This window comes from Arachis ipaensis, chromosome B5, assembly GCF_059453495.1.
Source record: "Arachis ipaensis isolate K30076 ecotype BB chromosome B5, ASM5945349v1, whole genome shotgun sequence".
Taxonomy (NCBI): Eukaryota; Viridiplantae; Streptophyta; class Magnoliopsida; order Fabales; family Fabaceae; genus Arachis; species Arachis ipaensis.
Genome location: NC_142440.1, coordinates 2,101,403 through 2,127,525, shown reverse-complemented (window position 1 = coordinate 2,127,525; position 26,123 = coordinate 2,101,403). Strand labels below are relative to the sequence as shown.

Sequence of the window (26,123 nt, the reverse complement as noted above, 5' to 3'; positions counted from 1 at the left end):
AATAACAAAATTTAAAAATAACCCAGAAAAACAAAAATGTGTGACAGAATTATCCTTGAATATCAGGGCTTCAAAGCTTTCCCCCTTCACTTTCTTCTCGCACTCTCTCTCTCACTCTCTCTCTCTAACTCTTCACCATGGATTTGCTCTCACTTTCAGCTTCTAACCCTTCAACTTCTTCTCTCTCGCTCTCTCGTTCTCCCTTCCGTACCCTCTTTCCAAAGCCACCCATTTCTTCGTTTAACCCCAAAACCCATTTTCCCCAATCTTCAACCACCGTAACCCCACTCCGGTGCCACCTCACCGCCGCTTCCCCTGCACCCTCCAAAGCTGCAAACTTTGGGTCCCAAACGCGAAAACCTGGTATCACTTTTCATCTCTCGTCGCCCCAAACGCCGGCCACGGCTTTGAGAGGTGCCGAGAGTGATGTGATGGGTCTGTTGTTGAGAGAGAGGATCGTGTTCTTGGGCAGCAGCATTGATGACTTCGTTGCTGACGCCGTTATGAGTCAGTTGTTGCTGTTGGATGCTCAGGACCCAACCAAAGATATCAGGCTCTTCATCAATTCCCCTGGTGGTTCTCTCAGGTGATTTTTTTTAACTTTTCTTACTTTCAAATTGCATAAAGAAATTTTGCAATGAGTTTCAGTTCATGTGGTCACCGTTTATATGGTTTAGCTGAGTTGAGTTAAGAGTGTTTGATGGTGCTTTTGAATTTAGAATTATTGTTCTTATGATGTACATTAGAGTAATGCTGTTCCAACTTTGGGGTTGATTTATAGTTCCAATGAAATTCACAGTCATATAGTTTCATTGACTAGATTAGCTGAGTTCTGATGCTCAATGTTTGATGATTTCGAATCAAGGATTATACTTCATGAAGGTTTAGATTATTGCAATTTGTTTGAAGTGAATTTGTCTTAAGTATTTACTATTTCAGTAATGTCAAACTGCATTTAGGTTTCGTGGGTTGTAGCATGTAAAAGTCTTGGACAAAGAGTTTTTGTTTTCGTGATTTATGCTGCGAAATGGCAATGCGCAAGTCGTTTACAGGAATTACAATTTGTATGCATATTATTCTGATTATAGCATTGAAGTCTGAACATAGTTACTTATAGCGTCCGGCTGCAGTTTGATAGAGGCATTGTGGAAGGGAGTGCTTGGAGGCATAATTGCAATGTTGCTAATTTAGTATTTGAAGATAGAAAACCCCCCCCCCCCCCCTTCTTTTTCTTTTCTTGTCTACTGTTTTGCATTAATAGTTTAGGGACTTTTGCAGTTTTGCTTCTGCTTTGACAGCAGCTTTCCGGGGTTTAGAATAACTCTCTATTACAGCCCTTCCTTGCATTTATCAGCCCTCTCACCTTGATGATACTTTCCCTAGGCATGTAACAACCCATCTTGCTATATCATTTTTTTAGGGTTGAGTGCTCCACACTAGCTGGCATTAAAAGTTAAAACTATGACTTGGAAATAAACACAGATATAAACAAATAACATGATAATCAATGGATGGCTTTGGTTTTTTTTTCCCTCAAAGGTTCCTTTGGCTTGCAAAATTTTTAAACTGTTTAAATAGGTGCGTTTGGAGGTTTAAATGGAAATTGTACCAAACAATTGAGGAAAATAACAAGGGAAAGACAGAACTACAGCCACTTGAAGTTTGTATCTTTTTTATGTGGATTTGACATAGATATTGGAAAAAAGTTGTGTTCCATATGGATAAAGAGAGACAAAGGTTAGGGATTCTAGACAATTGACCAGGCTTTAGATATAAATTTGGCCTTGAACAATTTAGTTTCAAGAATCAATAGTGATTTGTTGATACTCCTTCGTTAGTCTAAGTTTTCTCCCATTTCCATATTAATATCTACTATCTAGTTTGTGATTTTTAGTAACTTAGTGTACAACTTTGCATCAGGGCCTTCAAACTCGTTTTCTAGTTTTGGTGAAAAAACTTGTTACCCATTTTTGCATTGCCTCCTTGTGGTTTGAAGGAAAGGTGTAACTTTGAGCTCTTGCGGTAGCATATTCGTTAATCATTATGACCATATCACCATGCTTTCTAATGGAATTAGCTCACAATCAAATCAGCCCCTGATTGCACCTTGAATTCTCCATATGTTTTGTAAAAGGTGCGAGTCCATTATTGCCCAATACAGGCCAAATCCTCTGAAGTACTTCGCCCTTCAAGATATCTTTAACATCTCAAACTTCAGCTTTAGTCAATTTTAAGACTAAAGATTTGGATTCTTTGTTGCAGAGAGATAGGAGGCCTCTGCTTAGATGAAGTGTTTCTTTTTCTTCCCTTCTTAGTTTTCATGTCTCTTACTTTCTGGAAACACAATGATTTTTACCAGACATCATGGCTGTCATTCTTTGACTTTCCCTTTTGTATTGTATAGTTTGACACCGATTAAACCAAGATGTACATGTTCTCGCTCATGTTGTTTCAAGTAGTGTCAACATATTGGTTGTGCATGCTGTTGAAATTAGGAAATGAGGAATCACTGTTTAATTGTTTTTCAATGCAATATTTTGTTGAGTTTGATGTCATTTTCCGCAGCTAATTTGGTTTTCATGATATCATGTATTTAGTGCTACGATGGCTATCTATGATGCCGTACAGCTTGTGAGGGCCGATGTTTCCACAGTTGCACTCGGAATCGCAGCATCAACTGCGTCCATCATCCTCGGTGGCGGCACCAAAGGCAAGCGCCTTGCTATGCCAAACACACGAATTATGATTCATCAGCCTCTTGGAGGTGCTAGCGGACAAGCTATAGATGTAGAGATTCAGGCGAAAGAAGTTATGCACAACAAGAACAACGTCACAAGAATTATTTCAAGCTTCACCGGTCGCTCATTTGAACAAGTCCAGAAAGACATTGATAGGGATAGGTACATGTCTCCAATTGAAGCAGTTGAGTATGGAATCATTGATGGTGTAATAGATAGAGATAGAATTATTCCTCTGATGCCAGTTCCAGAAAGGGTGAAATCAACACTGAATTATGAAGAAATTAGTAAGGACCCTAAGAAATTCCTGAACCCAGACATCCCTGATGATGAGATATACTAGGTTTCTTATGTTACAATTACTGGTACATCATTACATGTTCAAAACTTAAAAATTTTCCCTTTTGGTTATAGCAGTTTACAACATTTTGGCTTAACGATTAGGATTGTTATGATTGCCACTTTTTGGTTGTTAAGAATTGTAATCCAATTATGGGGAAATTTGTTATTTGATGTTTATTCATCATGTTTATTGTTATAAAGCTCTTATTGTTCGATTCTCATTTTATTTTTATTTACTTTTTACTCTCTTGGTTCTTATTTATTTGTTACCAATTTTTATTGCATCATTGAATCAATATATCTAAGTATAATCATATTTAGATACATTGATTTAAGAATGTACTAAAGAGGACCAGTGCGAGATAAACAAGAACAAATAGAGGAATTTGAAAATTGTTATGAGCTTTCAATGTTGAGGGCTGGATTTGTTGGTACCATTGCATAACTATGATTAGAAAGTTTGTTGTTTGTTTAAAACTAAGAATTTTCTAATGTGAACCTATTTCTATACTAATAAAATGAGAGACTTATTTTCAAAGTTGGTGTAGAATTTAATAAGAATAATGCTACATATCCAAATTTTTTTTATTAACTAAATCCAACCAAATTGGTCTAATACAAGTTATATAAAGGGGGAAAAAAGGATATTTGATTCTGCCAATAATTGAGGTGATTTGCATTAAGCAAAAACGTGAGATCAGCTAAGACCGGCTACCCCTTTGTCTTATTTGGTAAGGTCTTGCTGCATAAATCTAGGCTTTTTTGGGGGTCCATATTTGTTTCTTCGTACTCTTTTTTTTTTTTTATCGAAGAAGATAGGAAGACTCGAATCCGCGATTTCTAAATAAGTATTAGGAGACTATGTCATTTCACTGTTTGAGGTATAGTTCATTGGCTTCTTCATACTCTCTTTATTGTCAATATTAATATGAAGTTCAAAATTATTATATGTATATTATATATTTGTATATAAATTAATGCGCTATTTAATTTATTTTTAATGTATATTTTAATGTATTTTATATTAGCGATTAATTTTGGTATACACTTTACATGATTGTATTAAATTTAATTAGCTAAGGGGAAGGATTTGGGATATTTTAATAATTTTACTTATTTAAATTTTTATTTCTATTTTAAACCAAATAAGATATTGAGACATAACTCAGTCTTATATATTTTACCTCAAATACAATACAAAAATTAAGTTTCTATCTTTTAATTTTTATCTCTCAATTTCTGTCTCTCAGTCTCATTTCTAAACACTACATAAATATTCATGTGCCAAGGGATTTAGTAGTCTGCCAATAGTTGTGGGTACCCTGAAAGAAAAAAGAATTTAGAAAGTAAAAAAAGAAAACAACATAACAACTAGATCCTATTCCACTAGAAATAGTTACGTGCTTCTAATGATTTTGGTGGAGCTAGAAATTTAATAGAGAGTATATCAGAGTATCATATTATACATCAAATAAAATGAAAATGAACTAATTGTCATATTACCATATTACCATTTTGTATTCTAATAAGTTATATTGGTCACTCACACTATATAAGACTGCGTTTGTTTACATGGTCAAAATATTGAGATAGGGACACTAAGACATAAAATTGTGTTTGACAAATAAGACATGAACAAAAATATTATATCTTGAAATATTGAATTAGTATATTTTATAATTTGTTCTATTTTATCACCAAACAGGATATAAGAACACTAAATTCTGTATCTTTATTCTTTATATTTTGTTCTTAATATCTTATCTTATTCTATTCTCAAAAACAAACATAAACACAGTCTAAGATACATTCTATCCCATTTTTTATAAGCAACACTAGTATTCAACTGTACATTATATTTATAGTTAAGTTATCAACATCTAGATCTTTCTTAATTGATTTTTCTATAATAATCTTTTCAGAAGAGCAAATTGCATGGTGGGATCAGCTTGCTCATTTGAAAGAAATGTTATCTATGTGTATTAGTAGTATCAATAAGGAAGATTGATAAGGAAAGAAGGAGGACGTTAGTTACGTGTTGCGAGAAGTGGTATGTGAGGAAAGAACTACATTGGAAGCAGATGTCGCGGTCTAGGCATGCGAAGCACATGAATAAAAACACAAGATATTTTCATAACTTAGCATCTGCGAGAAGGAGGAATAATAGGATTGATGCTTTGGTTGTTAATGGAAGATTGATAAGGAATCAAGCTAGGATCAAAATTGCCATCAGAGAGTTTTATAAGGAGTTATACCATCAAGAGAAGTCTCCTATGGTGGGATTTAGAGATGGGCTGGTGGAAAGGATCGATGAGGAGGATGCTATAGAACTAGAGAGGCTTCCAACTCCTGAGGAGGTTAGGGAGGCAGTATGGGATTGTGAATCGTCTAAGGCTCCAAGAAGTGATGGGTACAATATGAACTTCATAAAGAAGTGTTGGGATGAAATTGGCTCTGAGTTCACGAAAGCGGTATTGGAATTTTTCCAATCTTTAAGGTTGCCAGCAGATGCTAATGTCACCTGGGTGGCACTGGCCCCTAAGTTTACCGGTGCTAAAGAGATCAAAGATTTGCGCCCGATTAGCATGGTAGGGTGTGTGTATAAGGTAATCTCGAAGGTGTTAGTTCGGAGGATGAGAGCAGTTATGCCAGGACTAGTAGGTGAGACGCAGAGTGCATTCGTCAAGGGTCGGAAGATTCATGATGGGGCCCTTATTGCGTGTGAAACGGTTCAGTGGATCAAGTCGAGAAAGAAGGAAGCGGCAATAATAAAGCTAGACTTCCAGAAGGCTTATGACAGAGTAAAGTGGAGTTTCGTAGACCTAGTGCTGCAGAAGATGGGGTTTAGACGAAGATGGAGGGGTTAGATTATGGAATGTGTCAGTTCGTGTACCATGTCAATTTTGATAAACGGCTCGCCTTCCAAGCCATTCAAATTGGAAAGGGGACTGCGACAAGGTGATCCTCTGTCTCCGTTCTTGTTTGTGCTTGTTGTTAATGTCCTGCATAGAATGCTGGGAGAGGCTGTTAGGAACGGTCGCATATCGCCGTTGTTGGTGGGGAGAGACCATATTGAGTTGTCGCACCTCCAGTTTGCTAACGATACTATTTTATTCTGCCCTCCTGAGGAAGAGACCATCAAGAATTATAAGAGGCTGCTTCGTTGCTTTGAGTTAATGTCAGGCTTAAGCATAAATTTTGATAAATCGAATTTGATTCCCATCAACTGTGATGAGCAGTGGGTTCAACGTATGTGTAGTGTGCTAGGCTGCAAGCAAGACACTCTGCCAGTTAAATATCTGGGCATCTCATTGGGTGCGAATCCGAGGTTGGTTAAGACGTGGAAGCCAATAATAGACAAAGTGGAGGAAAAGCTGAGCATCTGGAAAGCGAAGGTGCTAAATAAGTCTGGTAAGTTGGTGCTTATCAAATCTGTGCTGAATAGCCTTCTGGTGTATTATTTGAGCCTATACAAGATGCCGAAAGCGGTTGCAGAAAAACTAATTGCCTTGCAAGAAGATTTCTCTGGAGTAAGGAGGACGGGAGGAATGGTAAGGCAATGGTTAAGTGGGAAGTGGTGCAGACTCCTAAGCGACTAGGCGGGCTGGGAGTTGGGGATGCTACGGTTCGCAACACAGCCCTTCTTTTTAAGTGGTGGTGGAGGTTCTCAAAAGATGAGTGTCCGTTGTGGAAGAGGGTAGTTTGCTCTTGTAATAACTTGAATCCAAATGAGCTTCTATCCTCTCAGAAATTGCCTGATCGGGGAGGCCCGTGGAAGGATATTTGCAAGCTACAATTCAAGAATCAAGAAGTTAGACAGAAGATGATTACTGGATTGTCTATGGAGGTGGGTGACGGGAGATGTACTCAATTTTGGGAGGATGTCTGGATTAGTGGAGGGTCCCTCAAAGTTCGTTTTCCAAGGCTCTTCTCTGTTTCAAACCAAAAAGGTTATGTGATAGGGGATTGTGGGTTTTGGGATGGGTTAGACTGGATATGGAACTTCCAATGGAGGCGGAAACTATTCCAATGGGAATTGGAACTAATGAACCAGCTTCACCATACTCTGAGACTAGTCAAATTTGTATATGGCAGAGAGGATAGAGTCGTGTGGAAATATGATAAACAAGGTGTTTTTACTACTAACTCATTTGTGCAGGTGTTGCGGGTGGAAATGGCGCCGGAGGATATATCCAGTTACAGCTTTACTAAGACTATTTGGAAAGGGCTTGTACCACCTAGAGTGGAGTTGTTTGTTTAGTTTGCCTTGACTGATAGGGTCAATACGAAGGAGAGACTAAGTCGATTCAGAGTTATCAACCGAACAGATACTTTATATGTTTTATGTAATAGAGGTGATGAAAATGGCAACCACTTGTTTCTTGGATGCAGTTTCTCTTGGCAGGTATGGTGTGCTTGGATATCATATATTGGTGTATTATGGATTTATCCGGGTACGATCAAAGATCATTTTCAGAGTTGGATTGAGATATCATACAGGAAGGAAGAGTGCAAGAGATGGATGGTGAGTTTCTGTGCCATTCTGTAGAATATCTGGTTGGAGCGGAACAGGGGGATCTTTTAGAATAAAGAAAAACGAGTGGAGGAGATTATGAACATGTCTTTTCAGAACTACACTGAGTGGTTAGATGCGAACCCTTTTTATTGTTGATAGCAATGTCGGAGATGACATAGAGGTGTTCGGCCACAGCTAATTTTCCTTTTATTTATCTTTTGTCATTGTTGCTTGCTCTACTATTTGTGTCTCTTTCAAAAAAAAAAAAAAACTTATAGTACATGGTTAGATGAATTATGAATTTTATTTAAAGCAAATCCGTATGTTACCCAAAAATATATAAAATATCACATCAATTGTCTATATTTAATATATGCACATAACATAACTTGATTTTAGAAATATTTTAATGTAAATAAACTAATGGTGAAGAATGAACTTTCTATGATAATGATAGACACTGTTTCATAAGTCACCAATCAAACAAAATATGCTGCCGACTAATCAGCAACACTATTGAATTTTGATTAGTGAAGTAATAATTAAATAATTAAAACCGTGTTATTGACTCTGAGTGCTTCTAATTTTAAATGCTAAAAAGAGCAACATTGTCTTCTCTGCTGCTGAAAATAAATTGGCCAACCATGAGGAATGTACCATAATATTCCTTCTAATTATGCCGTTTCATAATTTGACTCTTAATTTTCAAAGTTCAAAGTTCAAAGTTCAAACCAACATTTTTAAAAAATAATATAAGTCAATTTGTTTCTTGCTCTATTTTATGTTTGCATGATGTGTATCATGTTACATACTACCTTATATGATTCATTCTATTTTCCTCGATCCTCTCTCATCAAAGTAAGTTTCATAGACAGTTGACTCATAACGAAGTTTTTAAAGGTTAAGTTTGACAGGAATCCACAAGATTGAATATTGTCTTAAGATACAAAAATGTATTTGGAACTGAAAATATGTTCAAAATAAAAAAAAATATTTATTAATTGGTAATTGCATATAGAAATATATAGTTGATAATAATAACAATAATGATAATAAAATCTTATTTCATTAGATAAAATTAACTGCATGAATCAAACAATATCATTGAATTCTATCATTCATATATATATATATATATTATGTTTTTCGTACATAATTTTTATAGATTTTCTTCTATCTTTCACCATATATGTCTATTTTTTATCAATTCTCTTAACTAGATGTTCTATCGATCTTCTGGCATATATTCAAACCATCTCAAAAGAAATTCTATTTTTTTTTCAACAATAAATGTCATTCCAAATTTTTCTCTTGTATCCTCCTTACTTATTTTGTCCAACATATTTGATATTTTTTAAAAAAAAAATTTGTTATTATAAACAATTTTGATTATCCGTCTTGTACATTTTATTATTTTATTATGGTATATTTGATTATTCTTGTGACTAATTATATAGTTAGAAAAATACGTGAATTAATATGTATAATCAATTATACTATGTGTATACTAAGAATCAGTCACCAAATTAGTCATTTTAATAAAATATATATATTAAAATATAAAATATATATTAAAAATAAGTTAAACAATACATATATTTATACACAAATATATAATACATATTTTAAAAACCTATATTAATGTGCACATAATATTTTTTTTGTAAAATTAAACTCAAATATAAAATAATTGATTTTATAACTAATTTTTAGTGTATAAAAAGCATTTTTTTTATTCTTATATTGTATATCTTTCTTGTGTTTACTACACAAATTTTGTGCATTTTGTATATTTCTTCCCTCAAGCGGTGATGATAGACAACAAAAGAAAAGCAATAATAAGAGAGTAAGATAATAGAAAGCTTTTTCTATGTATTATTTTCATTTCTTTTATTATCTCTAAATATTTTGTGTCATTTTGTAAGACTATCAAATATTATTTTATGTTAGATTTCCTTTTGTTAAATTAATGTATTGTATCTAATTTTTTTTATTAAGAAATGTACTAAAAACTAACGGTATCAGATTTGCTTATGGTAAAATATATACTAAAGGGGTATATAGATAGAAAATGTTGCAATTGCTATCAAGATTGAAATAGTATATTGAGTAATTTGCCTGCAAAAATTGCATGATTAGGTGATGTGATGTGCATAACCATGTCTTCTTCTTCTTGTTCCAACTAATTATAATTATATGTAACCAAATAGTTACTTGTTTAGTTGTTTTAAACCTTTATTATGATTCCACAAGTGATGATGCATTACACTACTATATATTTTAATTAATATTTTTAATAATAATCTTTCGACAGTAGTATTATGTATGTTTTAATTAACTACTCGTCAGTATCTAATAGAAATTGAGAATGGAAAAAAAAAATATCACTTCATGAGAGTATGTATATAAATCTAACACATCAAAACCTTAAGATAATAAATTAATAGATTTTTTATCTTATAAATTTTTATTTTTTTCTTTGTAGTGAATGATGTACAAATTATGAGTGTAATAATAACTTAATAAGTAATAATAACATACATGCCTCTTGAGTTAAATAAAAAGTTTATTTTTTAACTAAAAGCTAATAACAAAAGAATGTAATTTGTTCAAGAATAATGTAGCCTGCACCGATGTCTTCGACTCTTCGTATTGAATATTGGATAATAATAATGTTTGAGAACAAAAAAAAAATCAGTTAAATTCTCTTATTCAGTATTTATTAATTATTATTATAATTAATAAATATTAAATAAAATAAATTTATTTTTTTCTCTCTAATATTATTCTAAAAAAGCATCTTGAGATACCCAAATAATTTTTCTAAGGTCTCTCTCTCCCTCTCTCTCTCTCTGTCTAATCCTATCACCAAAGTAATGATAAATTGATAATTGCATTTGCATGGCACGTATATGCGTTGTTGTGGGCAACAAATCACCATTCATTACTTTATTATTCTTAATTTCTTATGTAATCAGCACTTGCACTATAAATTAAGGAAACTACATAGTAATGTTTAACGAAGTGTTTATGTTTTTTTTAAGTATAAGTTCATTTTTCTTTAAAAGGCGTTTAAAAGTTAGGACTATTTCTAAAAACATTTATAAAGATGTTTTTCGAAGTTATAATTAAAAGTCTAATATGTATTTATACAATAATTTATTGGCTAATAATTAATTTTTAATAGAATTTCGATTAGTGACATTAGATTTGTTTCGAAAATAAAACAAGACAAAATATTGAGAATAAGACATAAAAAATAAAATACAATAATCTTATATTTTTGTATCTTTATATATTCTGTCCTTATAAATAAATACAACCTAACAAATTAGTTCTTAATACGTTTGTTTTTGAGAACATGATAGGACAAGACACTGAGAACGGGATAGGATAAGACACTGATGGACAGAGACACAAAATTTTGTGTTCTTGTATTCTGTTTGGTGATAAAGTAGAACAAATTATAAAAATTCAATTTATTTTCATTTTTTTCATTTACAAAATTTGAGATGAAAAATATAATAATAAAATATATAATTATGAAAAATTAACAAAAATAAAGAAAAAAATAAAAAATAAATTGGGTCTTTTATTAGTGTCTCCGTATCCTTCCTCATGATAAGCATAAAATACACTAATTCAGTGTTTCGGGACACACTATTTCTATCCGTGTCTCCTTTGCCAAACACAATTTTATGTCTTTGTGTCTCTGTATCAGTGTCCTGTCTCTGTAAACAAACGCAGAAATTAATCCTTAATTCGATGGAGGTGAGATTAAGGAAAGTTGCTTGCAGTCCTAAGCCAACAATGAAAACGCCATCTCAACAGCTTCCTTATTATAAAATTTCAACCAATGAAGCTTTTCAATGTCACTCTCATTCTCCCATCACCCAATACCACCCACCTTAGTCACTAATTTTTTTAATTAATATCTTCAAATTGTCATTAAACTAATGCAACTATTCTCTTTGCTTCACCCAAAAGCTGAAATCTTTTCTCACTTTTAATCCTGCCCCTTAAAAAAATCCCATTTTCAACGCGCCTTCTAAACCGTTGACGCACTCACATTAACCGCCGCAAGTTGTTTTATTTTTTATTTTTTATAATTTTCTGCTTTCATTGCATAGAAGAGACAAATGAATGAAACAGAATCTTATGGAGTCATTTTTTCATTGTTAGTGAAAGCATATATACAGTAATGCCTGTCATTGACCAAAGTAAATACTAGATACCGACTTCTAATGAAGTTTTTTTTTTTATATAAAATATATTATTATATTCCAAGTTGAGTGAAGTTTCACTAAGACCTGTTCATGTGTTGTAACTTGTATGTTAGTTGTTATGCCTGAAGGGTGTATGTAAAAATTCCTGAACTAAAACTGATCAGCTCTTTTTCTTTTTTCTCCTCTTAAAAGGGAAATTGCTAGTTTGACAAAGTTCAAAGATTGAGTTTGTGGGGTTCAATTTTATAGTGTGTGAAGTAATGTCACAAAGTTTTGAAACATACTATTCCTTCACTTGGTTTTTGGAGTTGTGTTAGTGTGATAACACAGAACTCATATAGGAATCTTTCTTTCTGAAACTTGTTAAGTGCTAATTAGACAAACTTTGAGTTGGAAAAAAGTATTAAAGTAGTTACTTCAAGTGGTTGACCTTGAGGAAGAAGAAACTACCATCACCATGGAAATGGAAGGGAGGGGATTCTCTGGCTTGTACAAGAACACAAGTGATGAGTTGTTCCTCAAGACTGTGATTGAGAGCCCTATTGGAATGCCAGTTCCGACCATGGAGACCTTGGGATTCAAGAATGTTTCTCAAAGCTTTCGCGTCGACAGCGAGGAGCTCTTCAAACGCTGGCTAACTAATGGAGAGGCAAGATTGCTATATATCATCACATTTTGATCCTGTTTCTTGTGTTGCTTCTGTTCTGTTTTGTCTCACAGCAGAGCAGAAAATTTCCATGATGGCAGTTTTGTTTGACATACACATCTTTCAACATGAATTCCTGAACTCTATATCTTTTACTTGAGTACACATGATCACACATACTACTTCATTGATCTTTGCCGCCGATACCCAAATTATTCCTACTTCCGAGTTCCGAGAATCCGACTAATTTGGCTCGAGAGTTGTGCCTGCTGCTCCTAATACCATATTTCACACTCTTCTGGATTTCACCAGTATAGCTTAGATTTCCTGAGTTTCTACCAAGAACTCAGTTTTCTCCATTACTTAATGACATTTAGATATACAATTTGGTTCTATCTAGAACATTGTTATGTCAAGGTTGGATTACCAAGAAGCAGCAATTAAAATTAAACAATAAAGTTCCCTGTGTCTCAAGAATATGTTCCTCTGAGTTGACTGCACTTTTTACTCTTTTTACTTATTATTACTGCAATAAGGTCTGCAAACAGACAATATTATGGCTTGTATTTAGTTTTGTTGGCGATGATATCAATGCCATGTAGTGATCCATTTGAGTATGGAGTTTGTAATTGGATATTGCTTATACCTTACACTTTGCTGCATTTTATATTTTCTATTATTTAACACCTTTGTTTTTCATATCAGGTTTACAATTCATCAAGCATGGGACTTAACAGGCGATTATCAAAGAGGTATGCTAATATGAAGATACACTTTCACAAAAGTATTAAGTGGTTTAGTTTCTAATAATCTCTGTATGCAGATAATTGTGACTTTCCTTCATATTATTTTCTTTTCTTTTCTTTTCTTTTGTTTATTATATGAGGCATAAGTCCTGATTTTATATATTGTTTTGACATTGCGACTCTCTTTTAACTGCAGGGTGTCCACAGAACTCGCTAATGTGTCTAATCAGCAGCATGTTGGTGTAATTTCAGAAGAAAGAAGCAATGACAAATCATATGTACAAACTAATAACCCTTTATCCAATGATGTTTCAGGTGACTTTAATTTTTCAGTCAGGTAATTACTTTTGTTTTCCTCAAACAACCTATACTCATTAAATCTATGCTGAAATTTGCCTTGTAACCTTTATATTAATCTGTTTGACTAAGAAATTTCAATTTTCTTCAGAGATCCTGCAGATAGAGAACTGCAACCTGGTAACTTGTTCCTGGCCAAGGTATGTTTACATCATGTATCGATATCTCGGCTGAAGTCATTATTCAATTAATATTCTTAGCCATTTGAAGTCTCATTGTTAAATGCAGGCATGGTTTCTTAGCGATCAAAGAATGACTAGGAGCCGGTCGTCCGAATTGAGGAGGAGGTATACTGAAATGCAAAATGCGCAGGCAGCACAAGGTATCGAATCTATGTGCATGGTGCCTCAACATGGTGATGGTATTGACACTCTGAAACAAGAAGCAGCAAATTTAAATGGTATTGATTATCACTCAATGTATGAGCTTCCAAACCAGCAGCGATCATTCATGACTCCATCCAACTCATCTTCATCTACCTTCAAGACACTTCAATTCGGTGATGCAGATAAAGTTTCATCTTCTGTGAGCATACTAAAAGACACACTGCAACGCAAGAGAGCCGAGAAGGAAGCCGCAGATAAAAGCCTAAATGGAATCTTCTGTCCTCAAGAACCTGTTTTCCAAACTAGTTTTCTTGAAGGACAAGAAAATTGGAGTCATCAGAAGCCAGTGAATGTTCAAGCTATGTCCAATGGCCAAGTTGATCACGGAGTCCTGCAAACGCTCGAAGGATCGATGAACTTTGTTATGGATAGCTTTGCTAATCAGACAAACCAAATGTATATAGGGACAGCTTCACAAGAACCTTCTCAAAGTGAATCCTCCGCTGCTGCACCTGTTGTCTCCTCTGGTTTAGATGCTTGTGAAGGTCCCAGCAATTCAAATCAAACTCTCGGCGAGAGCTCATGGAAACAAGTGGGAGTGAGTAAAAGTTCCGAGAATACTCAAAATAAAGTCAAAGGTATAAGTTTTAACAAGGATTATCCTAAATAATTTTCATTCGACTTCCTTCATCATGTTCATGTTGTTTGATATCAAAAATGAACTAAATCAGTTCATTGCGGAAGCTCTTTTATTTGAAAACTGATCCACCAAAAGAAGTGACTACAATGTACTAACTAGGAGTCCACACCATTATTATGTCCAATTTATAATTTGCATTCAAATGCCATTTTAGGTCAGAACTCAGAATATAATATTTCTTGATTATTTGGTTTTCAATCAGTATAGAATGTTTTTTATATTATTTGGTTTTTTTTTAACAAATGTCCATCTTTTTCCCGTTAAACTACAAGTGTGTTTTTGTGGACGTGCAGGTTTCAGAGAACAGATAATGGATAATCTCAAAGATGATCGAAAGGTATAGCATACTCCTTCATATCGTAACTTACTTCGATAGAATTATGGTTTCAACAAAAGTTAATATTTGTATCATTTTTCCTTTAAATCTTGTTAAATTGTGCAGAGGAGAAGTCTAGACAGATATGGATCTGTATCATCAGCAGTCTCAGGTAGCCATTTATAGATTACCATGTTAATGACTACTTCTTTAGATTCTACTTTCTACAATATCATATGCATTTAGATAATTGTAAATCCATGGATCTTAATATAACAAAATATACTAGTTAGATCCTCGACGTAATGTTAACGAATAAAGGTAGACGCATATTAAATATTGGAATTAAGATTTACCATGTGAAATTCTAACTTATGCTAAGACAGAGATTTTATGTCCAAACCACAACTCACACAATTGCTTAATCATTTTGACATGATTATCTGGATCACATGATGGGAACTATAGAGAAAATGATTGAGTTGAAATTATGGCTTTTTGTTTGACTACTCTCTTATCTCTCAAACTAAATGGTTGTGCAGAGGAAAAAGTAGACACTACAAAAAAGCGCAGGGTGGAACGTTCAAGGAAGTATGTAGATCAATCCTTAGAAACACATATAATGGAGTTTCTTCCTATCTCGTATTGTATTCGATACCTGTTTCATTTGTAAAGCCATGTTCTTGTGATGCAGAATGGCTGAGGCAAAGGAAAGAAACTTAACACCATCAGTTCCCTCGGACATGCAAGCTGTCTTGAAGCGGTGCGAGACCCTTGAAAAGGAAGTCCGGTCGCTAAAACTTAATCTGTCCTTCATGAATAGGTAATCAAAGAAAAACAAAGTTTAGCACCTACTAAGATAGTAAGATGAAACATACATTATAGAATCACTTGAATTTTCATTCTTTATTTTCCTACTAACTGTTAAACTTAGTAAACAAATTGTATATACATGAATTGATATATTGATCATACGCTGCGAATTTTCAGGAAGGATTCTGAACAGACAAAACAGATAGAAGACCTTCAGAAGCAGAACGAAGAGTTGGCAGACGAAAAAGAGCGCCTCCTAGAAGAGATTGAAAGAATGTTATCAGAAAATGGAAAAATCTAATGCTTTTGTATCTCACCATAGTTAAGTTATGGGGGACAGTTTAGGCCAACACCTGATAAATAGTGAACCTCTGAAATCTATTTGCAAAATATTCCGTAAATCTCATATTGATTTTGTAACTTGTAAAATCTAACTGTTATCTGAGATTTGAGAAGTGCAGATTAGGATATCATATTGCTAATGAATTTGGTGAACTAGAACATGAATCTAATGTACTTATAAAGCTTAGCATCATTTAGGGTTGTAAGAAATGTGCAAATGCTAGTAGGCTATATAACAAGTGTTTGGCATTCGGATTCCATCTAGCATTGATTTTTGCTTCTTGAGTATTCTTTGCTTGAATCAATTTTAGACTCAAAAAATACACGAATTCTTAATTGAATTGTGTTATGTTGTATATATAAAATATAAATATTTCATCAACTAACACCAAGCATAATTAAGAAACACAAGGGAAATTGATCCTCACAATTTAATTTTAACTTGAAAATGTTAAATATGATATTTAATTACACAATCACAAAACATGTGATACAAAGAGACTCTTATGAGAAATCACACTTAATTTTGTCGCATAAATTAAATTGAGAAGATTCATTTCTTAAAATATGGTAGCTCCATTCAGTTTTCATACAAAAATGATTCCTAACAACTTTTATCAATTCAAGTCATAAACTTGAGTGAACAAGAGTGTAATCCAATTCAACCACGAACTTAGATTTGTTATTTCCGATTACTATGGCGGAACAAGACCTTTCATTCAAATCAAACTATTACATCTTTAATTTTCACTCATACTATACATAACTATATGAAGCAGCCGCTTACTTTTCATGGGACAAGAATGTCGCCTTCTACAATTATAATGTTACAATTAAAGGGCATCGCACTTGTCAAAATTAAGTGCTATGATCTATGGATGCTGAAAATATCCATTAGACCAAGCCTCTTCCCATATTCAACAGCTAACCAAACTACAAAGGATAAGTATGCCAAAAGAAAACATGCCCGCTTGATGAAAACAGCATTGACTCGTCGAGACAATATCCATGATGTAAAACATCGATATGTTTTAGATAGTAGTAATTGTAGGAACCTAAAAAAGGTTATAGAGATCAAAGAAGTTGAGAACCCAGCCACGAGACCGGCTATGGTTTCCCATTTCCAATACTTGTTCCTTATCCTACCGGAAAACCACGAGCGCACCATCTCCGTGGCCCTGATAGAAGATTCATGCACAACACAAATGACAACATCATAAAAATATATTTATAATTATAGTTTTCAAAAGTGCAGGCATATACGGCTTGCTAACTCAACCATATGGTGATGCAAAAATATCTCTATGAACGGTAACTTTATCTCCAGAATTATAGACTTTACCATGAGAATTGATTTTATATGTAAAAAATTCCTATCTAAGGCAATGCCACACCTATTTATCTGATCATAAAACCTTTTGGCACAAAAATGACAACTACAATGTTATACACTCTCTACAAACACATTTTAATTATGTCTAACAATTTAGATCATAGCAAATAAGCAATAAAATATTTGGTTTGGCATAGAAATAATGTAAAGTACTCACATATTAGAATATAGTTTAATCTTCTCAAGAGCAGACTGCCCATCTGCCTGGCAACTGAAAAGGTTATCTTGATCAAAACGCACTTTAGATGCACCAGATGTGTACCAACAATCATAAGTTTCGTTGACCTAAGAGGAGGAACAGAAAATATAAATGATATTGTAATACTATAGAGCTAACCTAAATCGTGATAATTGTTAACTATTATTTATGACACTTCTAAGAAACGTTCACATAATCAAAGATGTTATTGAAGACCACGGGTTGGGATTCCAACCTTAAATTTGTATTGTGCCAACCATGCAGCACCAAAATTAGGCCTGCAATAAAGAGGAAGGGCCTCATTTGGAGCCTCTGCAAATGCAACTTGTATCTGACCTGAAAAGTGATCTTTATACTCCACCTGAAACAGTGTTAAGGAAAATTATTTAAAACCCCCCAAAACAATTATCACTTGCTCTTTAATAATCACAATCATCAGATGATAAACCATGGATAAGCTATATGTGCTGCATGTGCGCTCGAGCGCATGCACACACGATATAAATATTACTGATTATTACATCTCAAAAAACAATAATTTGTCACTGAGATGAAAATAAATAACCACTGAATGGACGATTGGCAGCAATTCATAATAACCTGGAATACTGAAGCCCAATAGTAATCAAATCTGCAGCGATATTTACTCCTTTCAAAATGATGAAATACATCTTTTGCTTTATAATTTAACAATCCAAGTTCGCAAATCTTGGATGACCTAAGATCAACACCTGTAGTAAAAAATGGTAACAGCAGACACAATGTGATGAGAACTAAAATATGCCATAAAAATGACATTTCTTCACAAGGCTTCAAACTAAATCACTATTATGAATCAAAATAATACCAGAACTGAAAAAACATAAACCAAAGCAATGATTAGCACAAAAAAATATCTATAAGGTGCAACACTAGTTTAAAGCATTTAATTTACTTCCTTTGCAACCAAATTATTATATACTGAAAAAGACAACATACATGAGCACATTTTTTCCATGAAGAACACATAAATGAGTGATATTGTCTACCTAAACTGATAAGGACTATTATGCCCTGATATGCAGACCACAAAAGTTAGAACGTCAACAGACTCAACATTTCCATGACCCAACACCAACAATAACAAATGCCTTAGTTCTTGCCTTTGCCACTAAGTAACCCAATTGTGATCAAAATGTATACAATTCAAAACTAGCATTTCCCACAACAATTTCAGACTTTCACTTTCTTATAAAGATAAATAAATAACTAAATGAACAAGTAGAGCAGCTAATTGAATTCAATATTTTGTTAAATTAAGCATTCACTAAACTCCTTTTTACTTGAACAACTCCCAGCTTTCAATACTTTAACCACACTACTTACTGAGCTAAATTCTACAATCCCAAAAAACCAAGGGAAAAATTTCTTGTTGTGGTTCTAATTTGAGCAAATGAACGTAAGTTTGGGAAGTGATTGAATAAGAACGAAGCAAACCTCTGGAGACAATTTTGCACTGTGATGGGAGAGAAATGGGGCTAGGGATTGAGAAATCGTCGAAAACCACCAACAACAACCCTACCAGAAACGGAATCGAGAAGAGCGCCATCAAGGGGAGTGCAATTGCCAGAGCCAACCGCAGCACGGAAAGCCAAACGGGGATTTTGTTGGGAACTTCATCGTGCGGCTCAGACGAAGGATCCATCAATAATTATGATGATAAAGAAATCTAAAAGGGAAGGGGTGTTAGGGGTTTAAGGCCTTAAGTGACGGATATGACGGCGGAGCCGGAGTCCGGAACCATTTATCTGGTCATCGGAGCAAAGGTGAGAAGAATAAGAAAGAGAAGATTTTTTTTTGGGGGTCAAGGTGTAAGAGAAGACAAAACCCCGTTGGATGAGTGTTACCACTGTTACGGTCATGGTCAAAAACTCCAACGAAGAAGAGGTATTTTTTAGCGAAAACGATAAATAAGTCTCTGATTTTTTGTCCTGCGGACATTTTTATCTCTGACCATTGAAAAATACTTTTAAGTGTCTGACCTTCATAAAACTTGAACGGATCAGTCCCTCCGTCCAAATGCCTCCTTCAGGACTGATCCGTCCAAATGTCTCCGTCAAGGACTGGTCCGTCTAAGTTTTGTGAAGGTCAGAATTTAAAAGTATTTTTCAATTGTCAGGAACGAAAATGTTTGCGGGACAAATGGTCAGGGATCTATTTATCATTTTCTCTATTTTTTATTTTTATTTTTATTTTTATTTTTATTTTTATTTTTAAATTTTGTAAGAATTTATTGAAAATAGAATATAAAAATTTTTTTATGGTCAACCATGAATTTTATTTGATTTTTTGTTTAACTATTAATAATAGATAAATTAATAATTTTTTAAGTTTATTTCATGATTTTAATTCAATTATTAAAAATGATTTTTAAATGTTTTAATATCTTAATTTCTAAATACTCTTTTATTCACAAATTAACAAAATGCATAATTTAAGCAAATGAGCATAAATTCTGAAGAAAAGTAACTCACTTTTAGCGCTAATTAAATTAATCATTAACATAATTATTAAGATTTAAGAATTGTATAACAGACTTTCAACTGTAAATTTGACTTTAATCTAATGAATTGCAAATGTGACGGCAGATTACATGACAAAAACTCAAAAACTGCCGTGTAAATGTAATATAATACTTCTTATAGAGAGTGATTGTTACTCTAGCAAAATTTGATTGATTTTTAGCAGAAAATAATCAAAAAATTGTCCTTTTTTTAATTTTTTTTCCTGTGTATTTCTTTTGTCTTTAATCACAAAAAAAAAATTGATCATTAATATAATTGTTCGGTCTACTTTCTCATAAACCCTTTGTTGCTTATCATCAGCCAGGAAATTACGACGATAAGTCCTTTGAGGTTTTAAATTTTTTATTTTTTTTTAGCACCAAGACATTTTTTTTTGTTATAAATTATTTGTGGTAAAAATTTAGCTGGAGTCGGCTTAACGTAAAATTGATATTTGAGAATCGTTAAGACTTTGTTTGGATATAAGAAGGAAAATGGAAGGAAAGAAAATAAGAGGAAAGAAAATGAAAGAAAAGAAAATAGAAAGAAAAGTAGAATTATTTGTATGTTGTTTGGATTAAGAGAAAATAGATGGAAAGAAAATAGAAAGAAAATTTTCTTTTGTTTGGTTTGAAAGAAAAGTGAGAAGAAAGAAAATTATGTTAGAATAAAATTACATTAATATCCTTACTTATATTATATATAAATTATAATTTATTAATTTTACAAATAAATAATTTTACAAGTAAATAATTATTCATAAATTATATTATTAATCTCTTTAATTATATTTAAGAAAAAAATGAAATTTGATAGTGCTGTAAAATTAAGAAGAGCACAAAAGATAATTTTTAAATGTAAAAAAAATAAAATAAAATATTTTGATCTTTTTATTAAATAGAGGGTAAATTTGTAATTATATCACTATTTCCTCTTTCTCGTTAGTTTTCATTTCCCAGCCGAGGAGAAAATTTTTTCGTGGATCCCACTCCACTTTTTTCTTTTCCTCTTCATTTTCTTTGATAAACCAAACAATGAAAAACTTGACTTTCCACCCGTTTTCTTTCCTTGTATTTTCCTTCCCCTTATTTTCGTTTGAACCAAACACTGTGTAAATCAAAATTTAATCAAATTAGTTAAAACGGCACCTGAGTTTCCACCATTATTTGTAACTGACTCATGGTGGCAGCTACCTTGCAATTTTGGCGCTTCCCTTTAAATTCATGCTTCGACCCTCTCTCGTCTCCGATTTCTGACTCTGATCTAATGGCTGTGCAACTCACCGCATCGGCGATAACCACAATTTGCTCGAACCATTTCAGTTCGATTGAGAATCTGAAGCCGGTTTTGCAAGTAATCCACGTGAAGCTTTTCCCGTCGCAGGACAGGTACTGCTTGGTGCTCTCCGATGGCTCTCACTACCAGCAATCTATACTCGCCACCAAGAAGAACCACTTGCTCACTTCCGGCACCTTGCAGACTGGTTCCATCATCGTCCTCACTTTGTTCACCACCTCCGTTATCCAGAACAGCACGTACGTATCTTTCGCTCTTCTCGCTTAATTTCCTTCTTTTTTTTTCCCCTTTTCTTTATTCAGTTTTTAGGGTTTTGATTTTGTTGAACGTGCTGGTGACCTTAGCTGTGTTGCTTAATCAAATTTGAATAATTTAGGATTGCTGTATGTGTTATACTAAGGGATGAGCGGATGAATGTGATTATTTATATGATCAATTTATTTAAGCTAACATTCTTATTTGAAACGTATAAGTGAGAAAATCTCGCGGAAATTGAATCAAACAGAAGATAGACATGTGGCGAGAGATAGGGAAAGACATGGAAAGACATACATGAGATGGTCATTTGATGTATGAGTACAGTGTGAATGGTTTGGTATTCCTTATTTCGCTAAGGACTAATTCATCTTGGATCCATGATTTAAAGCTATTTGGCTAATAGGTTGCTAGGGCGAGATCGAATTCTCGACAATTGCTTAAACTAACGAGTGAGGTGATTAGTTGTTGTCTTATTTGAAACACAAAATTGTAACATACTAACATGTTTGAAAATCAATATTTTTACCAAAAGATCAGAAGAATTAATTAAATACTTGAACTTGAAACTGTAATATATTTAAACAGTAAAATCACCAAATGTTATAAATGTTCAGAATAAACTAACTTATTCAACACTAGAAAGATTTTAAGATTTAAATCCATATTTTAGCTACCTTGAACACTCGACTGGACCTGATGGAAGCTTCTTTAGTGCTTTTGGATGTCAATATTTGTGATTGGCTGATGATTTGGCTGTGATTTTCAATGTAAACAGTGTTATCATCATCGTTGATCTACATGTGATACTTAAGAAATGTAATCTAATTGGAACTCCTGTGTCAGCCAATTTCGTTGAATCTTATGCAAATCAAAACATGGATTTCTGCAATCATGAATCTCAGGCTTCAATAAGTCCCTTTCAAAATTCTTATGTTCATCAACCTCAGCCCATGCATCAACAGCCAATGAAGTATGTCACTGGAAATTAATCCCTAAAAAGGAAACGTTCTACAATAGAGTTTCTTCCTATCTAGTATTCTATTGACTATTGGATTGCTTGTGTTGCAGAATGCCCGAGGCAAAGGAAAATTTCACACCATCAGTTTGCTTGGATATTCAAGCTGTCTGGAAGCGGTGTGAAACCATTGAAAAGGAAGTTCAATCATTAAAAGATAGTTTGTCCCTCATCAACAGGTAACAAACCATATCATAGTTTAGTTCTTGCTAACATAAATCACTTGATTTGCTAATTACTTTTGTCCGCCAATAACTTATAATTTGACGACATTGAATAGTTGATGTATAAAAAATTTTAACTTATCCAAGTATATTTTGTGTTTGGATACCTTAAAGTTTTAGATGTTCTGATTTTATGAACTTATGAACCAAAGAATTTAGATTAAAAAGCAAACAATGGTATGTTTCATATGGCTGGTCCACAAGAACCATAAACAGACGGAGCTAGCACTTGCAATGAATCTAGTAACTATTAATCCTATTTCCTACCAGCCTAATACCATATCACACAATGTATGCATGAATTGATTGATATAATAATCATTTATGTTATGAATTTTCAGGAAGGATTCAGAACAAAGAAAGCAGATAAAAGACCTTCGGAAGCAGAATGCAGAGTTGGCAGGCGAGAAAGAGCGACTCCTACAAGCGATTCAAGGAATTTTGTCGGAAAATCGAAGGATCTAATTTTCGGTATTACTGCATGTCAAACTCAGTATATCTGAAGTCTATTGTTGGAGAAAAATAGACATATTTGTAGCATTTTTTGTTATATTACGGTAGATGATTTAGTCATTAAATTTTGGTATGCATCTTTTTTTTTTTTTAACATACTCGAACCTGCGACATCTTAGATAAGTATGGAGAGATTATGTCATTTGAGATATAACTCATTGGCTTGGTATACATCTACTTAATGTAATTCTTTTGGTATATTTTCATAGATTTAAGATCGTCTAAAGGGAGGAAGTTGGTAAAGTGGTAAAGTAAAGAGTTAATTATTCTTAAATTAAGATAATGGGGGCATATATTTCATAGAAGTTACAAAATCAATGGCGGTTATTAACCTTTGAGTTTATTACTTTACCAACTTCCTTACTTTAGAAGATTTAAATTTTTTAAGACTGTATTTGTTTATAGACACAAAACCCTGAGATACAAAATTGTGTTTGATAGATAAGATATGGAAAAAGACATTATATCCATAGACATGAATTATTGTATTTTGTATTCAATCATGACAAGAACAATCATAAATACAAACAAGAGGCACAGTGTATTTTTTATATTTTCTTTTATTATTCTTGTTAATTTTTCATAATTATAACTTTTATTATTTATGTTTCTTTCTAAATTTTTAAATGAAAAAAATGAAAATAAATTATAATTTTTTAATTTATTCTAGTTTATGACTAAACAAAATATAAATATATTAATTTTGTGTCTGTATTCTTTGTCTTGTTTTCAGCATATTATTTTATCCTGTTCCGAGGACCAAATGCAACCTAAATGTTGTGTGTCCTTTTCTTTTAGAAATAATATTTTTATTTAGTTATTTTTATCATATTCACTTTTATACTTAAAAATGAAAAATATATTAAAAAAGTAGTGCAAATAATGCAATTCATAAAAATAACTCAATACTATTATTTCATAATAAAATAATATAGTTCGACTATAAAATAGTGACATTTTGATTAATAATTAAATAAGTTTCATTAAATCCAAAATAAATATACTTGTCACTTTTTTACTGATTTTTTTTTACAAAGTTTGATTAAGTCTAAAATAATTTGCATCTTTTTCTCCTCTTTAATTTTAGACTAATATTACACATCTAAGTTTTTTAATAAATCAAGCCTAACTGAGTTAAATAATAAAATTTAAAATAATATTAAGTGATAACTAATTTTTATTAAGTTAGACCAATTTTATTAAATTTGTTTAACAAGAAGATTAAAATGTATAATATTATTCATAATTTTATGAGTGCAACGTGCAACTGCTGGTTATTCCAAACTCATAGCTTAGCCATTCTTTTGACTGAAAATTGACGTTATCAAAGAAATTTATACGAGATTAATGTTATCAAATTTCATCTTCCACATAGTTTTCTCTTTGGATTAATGAATAGGGTACATTTTTCTTCTATGTATGATAGAACGATAAAGAGTAAAGTATCGTTTTTGTCCCCAACGTTTGGGATAAGTTCTAAAGTTGTCTTTAACATTTCAATCGTTCTATTTAAATTCCTAACGTTTCAAAACTGACTCAATGTTGTCCTGCCGTTAGGAATTCGTTAACAGAATTGACGGCAGGACAAAATTGAGACGATTTTGAAACGTTAGGGACTTAAATAGAACGAAAACGTTGGGGACAAAAATGATACATAGAAATAAATTTTAATTTTATTCTTCAATAATATCAATTTTTTACTATACAGAGTATTTAATTATTTTTTAATCATATCTAAGTAAATTACACTTAATCATATTACTTTCATTTTAAATAAATTATTTTTTTTTATAATTTTACTCTTAAAGATTTTTAGTTATTATAAAATGTTTGTAAAATTACTAGTATATAAACTTGTAGAAAAGAAAAAAATAATATATATACAATAAAATATAAATTATACTTTTTGTCTTTAATGTATCAAAATTCTTTAAAATTATAAAAAAAATAAATTTATTTAAAATAAAAGTAATGTGATTAAGTGTAATTTATTTAGATGTAATTAAAAAATAATTGAATACTATGTATAGTAAAAAATTAATATTATTAAAAGATAAAATTAAATTAAAATTTATTTTTATGCATCGTTTTTGTCTTTAACCTTTTCGTTTTATTTAAATCTCTAACGTTTCAAAATCGTCTCAATTTTGTCCTACCGTCAATTCTGTTAACAGATCCCTAATGACAGGACAACATTGAGTCAATTTTAAAATATTAAGAACTTAAATAGGACAATTGAAAGATTAGGGATTTGAGGCTTACCCAAAATATTAGGACAAAAACGATATTTACTCGGGTGATAAAAGAGTAGTCCACAATCAATGTCTAAAAACGAGACAACTTATATTAAAAATAGAATAATAGATATTAAAACAAACTGCAAGTCTTAACTGCCTTCATGATGAGCATGGTATTTTTTCATAAACAATAAACTCTTAAAAAAATCGTTTATAATAATTTACTTTAGGAAAATTATCCCATGTACCAGTCGAAAAGAGAGGAATATGGTATGGTAGGTACAAACAAGTTGCCAAGCTTATTGTTGTCGTGTAGTGAAGTACTAAATGTCAAAGAAATCCTTGAATTTGATAATGAATTGACATAAATGACCAGC

General features: G+C 32.5%; 4 protein-coding genes across 4 annotated transcripts; 3 read left to right on the top strand and 1 right to left on the bottom strand.

Moving 5' to 3' along the window:
* Nucleotides 1-24: 24 nt before the first annotated feature.
* Nucleotides 25-3,301, top strand: CLPP4 (CLP protease P4). Its single transcript, XM_088489182.1, has 2 exons — nucleotides 25-586; nucleotides 2,598-3,301. Exons 1-2 carry the CDS (start codon nucleotides 138-140, stop codon nucleotides 3,079-3,081), a joined length of 933 nt encoding a protein of 310 aa, XP_088345308.1. The 5' UTR covers nucleotides 25-137; the 3' UTR covers nucleotides 3,082-3,301.
* Nucleotides 3,302-11,489: 8,188 nt separating this feature from the next.
* Nucleotides 11,490-16,325, top strand: LOC107642405 (protein CYCLOPS-like). Its single transcript, XM_016345746.3, has 10 exons — nucleotides 11,490-12,471; nucleotides 13,174-13,220; nucleotides 13,411-13,551; nucleotides 13,663-13,711; nucleotides 13,800-14,535; nucleotides 14,891-14,934; nucleotides 15,040-15,085; nucleotides 15,456-15,504; nucleotides 15,608-15,736; nucleotides 15,904-16,325. Exons 1-10 carry the CDS (start codon nucleotides 12,280-12,282, stop codon nucleotides 16,025-16,027), a joined length of 1,557 nt encoding a protein of 518 aa, XP_016201232.1. The 5' UTR covers nucleotides 11,490-12,279; the 3' UTR covers nucleotides 16,028-16,325.
* A 267-nt stretch (nucleotides 16,326-16,592) lies between these two features.
* Nucleotides 16,593-19,344, bottom strand: LOC107642406 (exopolysaccharide production negative regulator). The gene is made up of 5 exons (XM_016345747.3): nucleotides 19,137-19,344; nucleotides 18,261-18,391; nucleotides 17,896-18,021; nucleotides 17,619-17,746; nucleotides 16,593-17,246 (listed from the first exon to the last, which is right to left on the bottom strand). The coding sequence occupies exons 1-5, from the start codon at nucleotides 19,342-19,344 to the stop codon at nucleotides 16,934-16,936; spliced, it is 906 nt and encodes a 301-aa protein (XP_016201233.1). The 3' UTR covers nucleotides 16,593-16,933.
* Nucleotides 19,345-19,414: 70 nt separating this feature from the next.
* LOC107642403 (uncharacterized) lies at nucleotides 19,415-24,066 on the top strand. The gene is made up of 5 exons (XM_016345745.3): nucleotides 19,415-19,586; nucleotides 21,393-21,738; nucleotides 22,533-22,727; nucleotides 22,826-22,951; nucleotides 23,338-24,066. Exons 1-5 carry the CDS (start codon nucleotides 19,415-19,417, stop codon nucleotides 23,459-23,461), a joined length of 963 nt encoding a protein of 320 aa, XP_016201231.2. The 3' UTR covers nucleotides 23,462-24,066.
* The last annotated feature ends 2,057 nt before the right edge of the window (nucleotides 24,067-26,123 follow it).

Excerpts from the sequence above, each read along its gene's own strand:
- CLPP4 (XM_088489182.1), top strand. The coding sequence starts at position 138 with ATGGATTTGCTCTCACTTTCAGCTTCTAACCCTTCAACTTCTTCTCTC. Across the intron at positions 587-2,597 it reads TCCCCTGGTGGTTCTCTCAG|TGCTACGATGGCTATCTATG; the intron begins GTGATTTTTTTT and ends TCATGTATTTAG.
- LOC107642405 (XM_016345746.3), top strand. The coding sequence starts at position 12,280 with ATGGAAATGGAAGGGAGGGGATTCTCTGGCTTGTACAAGAACACAAGT. Across the intron at positions 13,221-13,410 it reads AACAGGCGATTATCAAAGAG|GGTGTCCACAGAACTCGCTA; the intron begins GTATGCTAATAT and ends TTTTAACTGCAG. Across the intron at positions 14,935-15,039 it reads ATCTCAAAGATGATCGAAAG|AGGAGAAGTCTAGACAGATA; the intron begins GTATAGCATACT and ends TAAATTGTGCAG.
- LOC107642406 (XM_016345747.3), bottom strand. The coding sequence starts at position 19,344 with ATGGATCCTTCGTCTGAGCCGCACGATGAAGTTCCCAACAAAATCCCC. Across the intron at positions 17,747-17,895 it reads TGGCACAATACAAATTTAAG|GTCAACGAAACTTATGATTG; the intron begins GTTGGAATCCCA and ends TCCTCCTCTTAG. Across the intron at positions 17,247-17,618 it reads ATTAAACTATATTCTAATAT|GGCCACGGAGATGGTGCGCT; the intron begins GTGAGTACTTTA and ends ATCTTCTATCAG.
- LOC107642403 (XM_016345745.3), top strand. The coding sequence starts at position 19,415 with ATGACGGCGGAGCCGGAGTCCGGAACCATTTATCTGGTCATCGGAGCA. Across the intron at positions 22,728-22,825 it reads ATGCATCAACAGCCAATGAA|AATGCCCGAGGCAAAGGAAA; the intron begins GTATGTCACTGG and ends CTTGTGTTGCAG. Across the intron at positions 22,952-23,337 it reads AGTTTGTCCCTCATCAACAG|GAAGGATTCAGAACAAAGAA; the intron begins GTAACAAACCAT and ends ATGAATTTTCAG.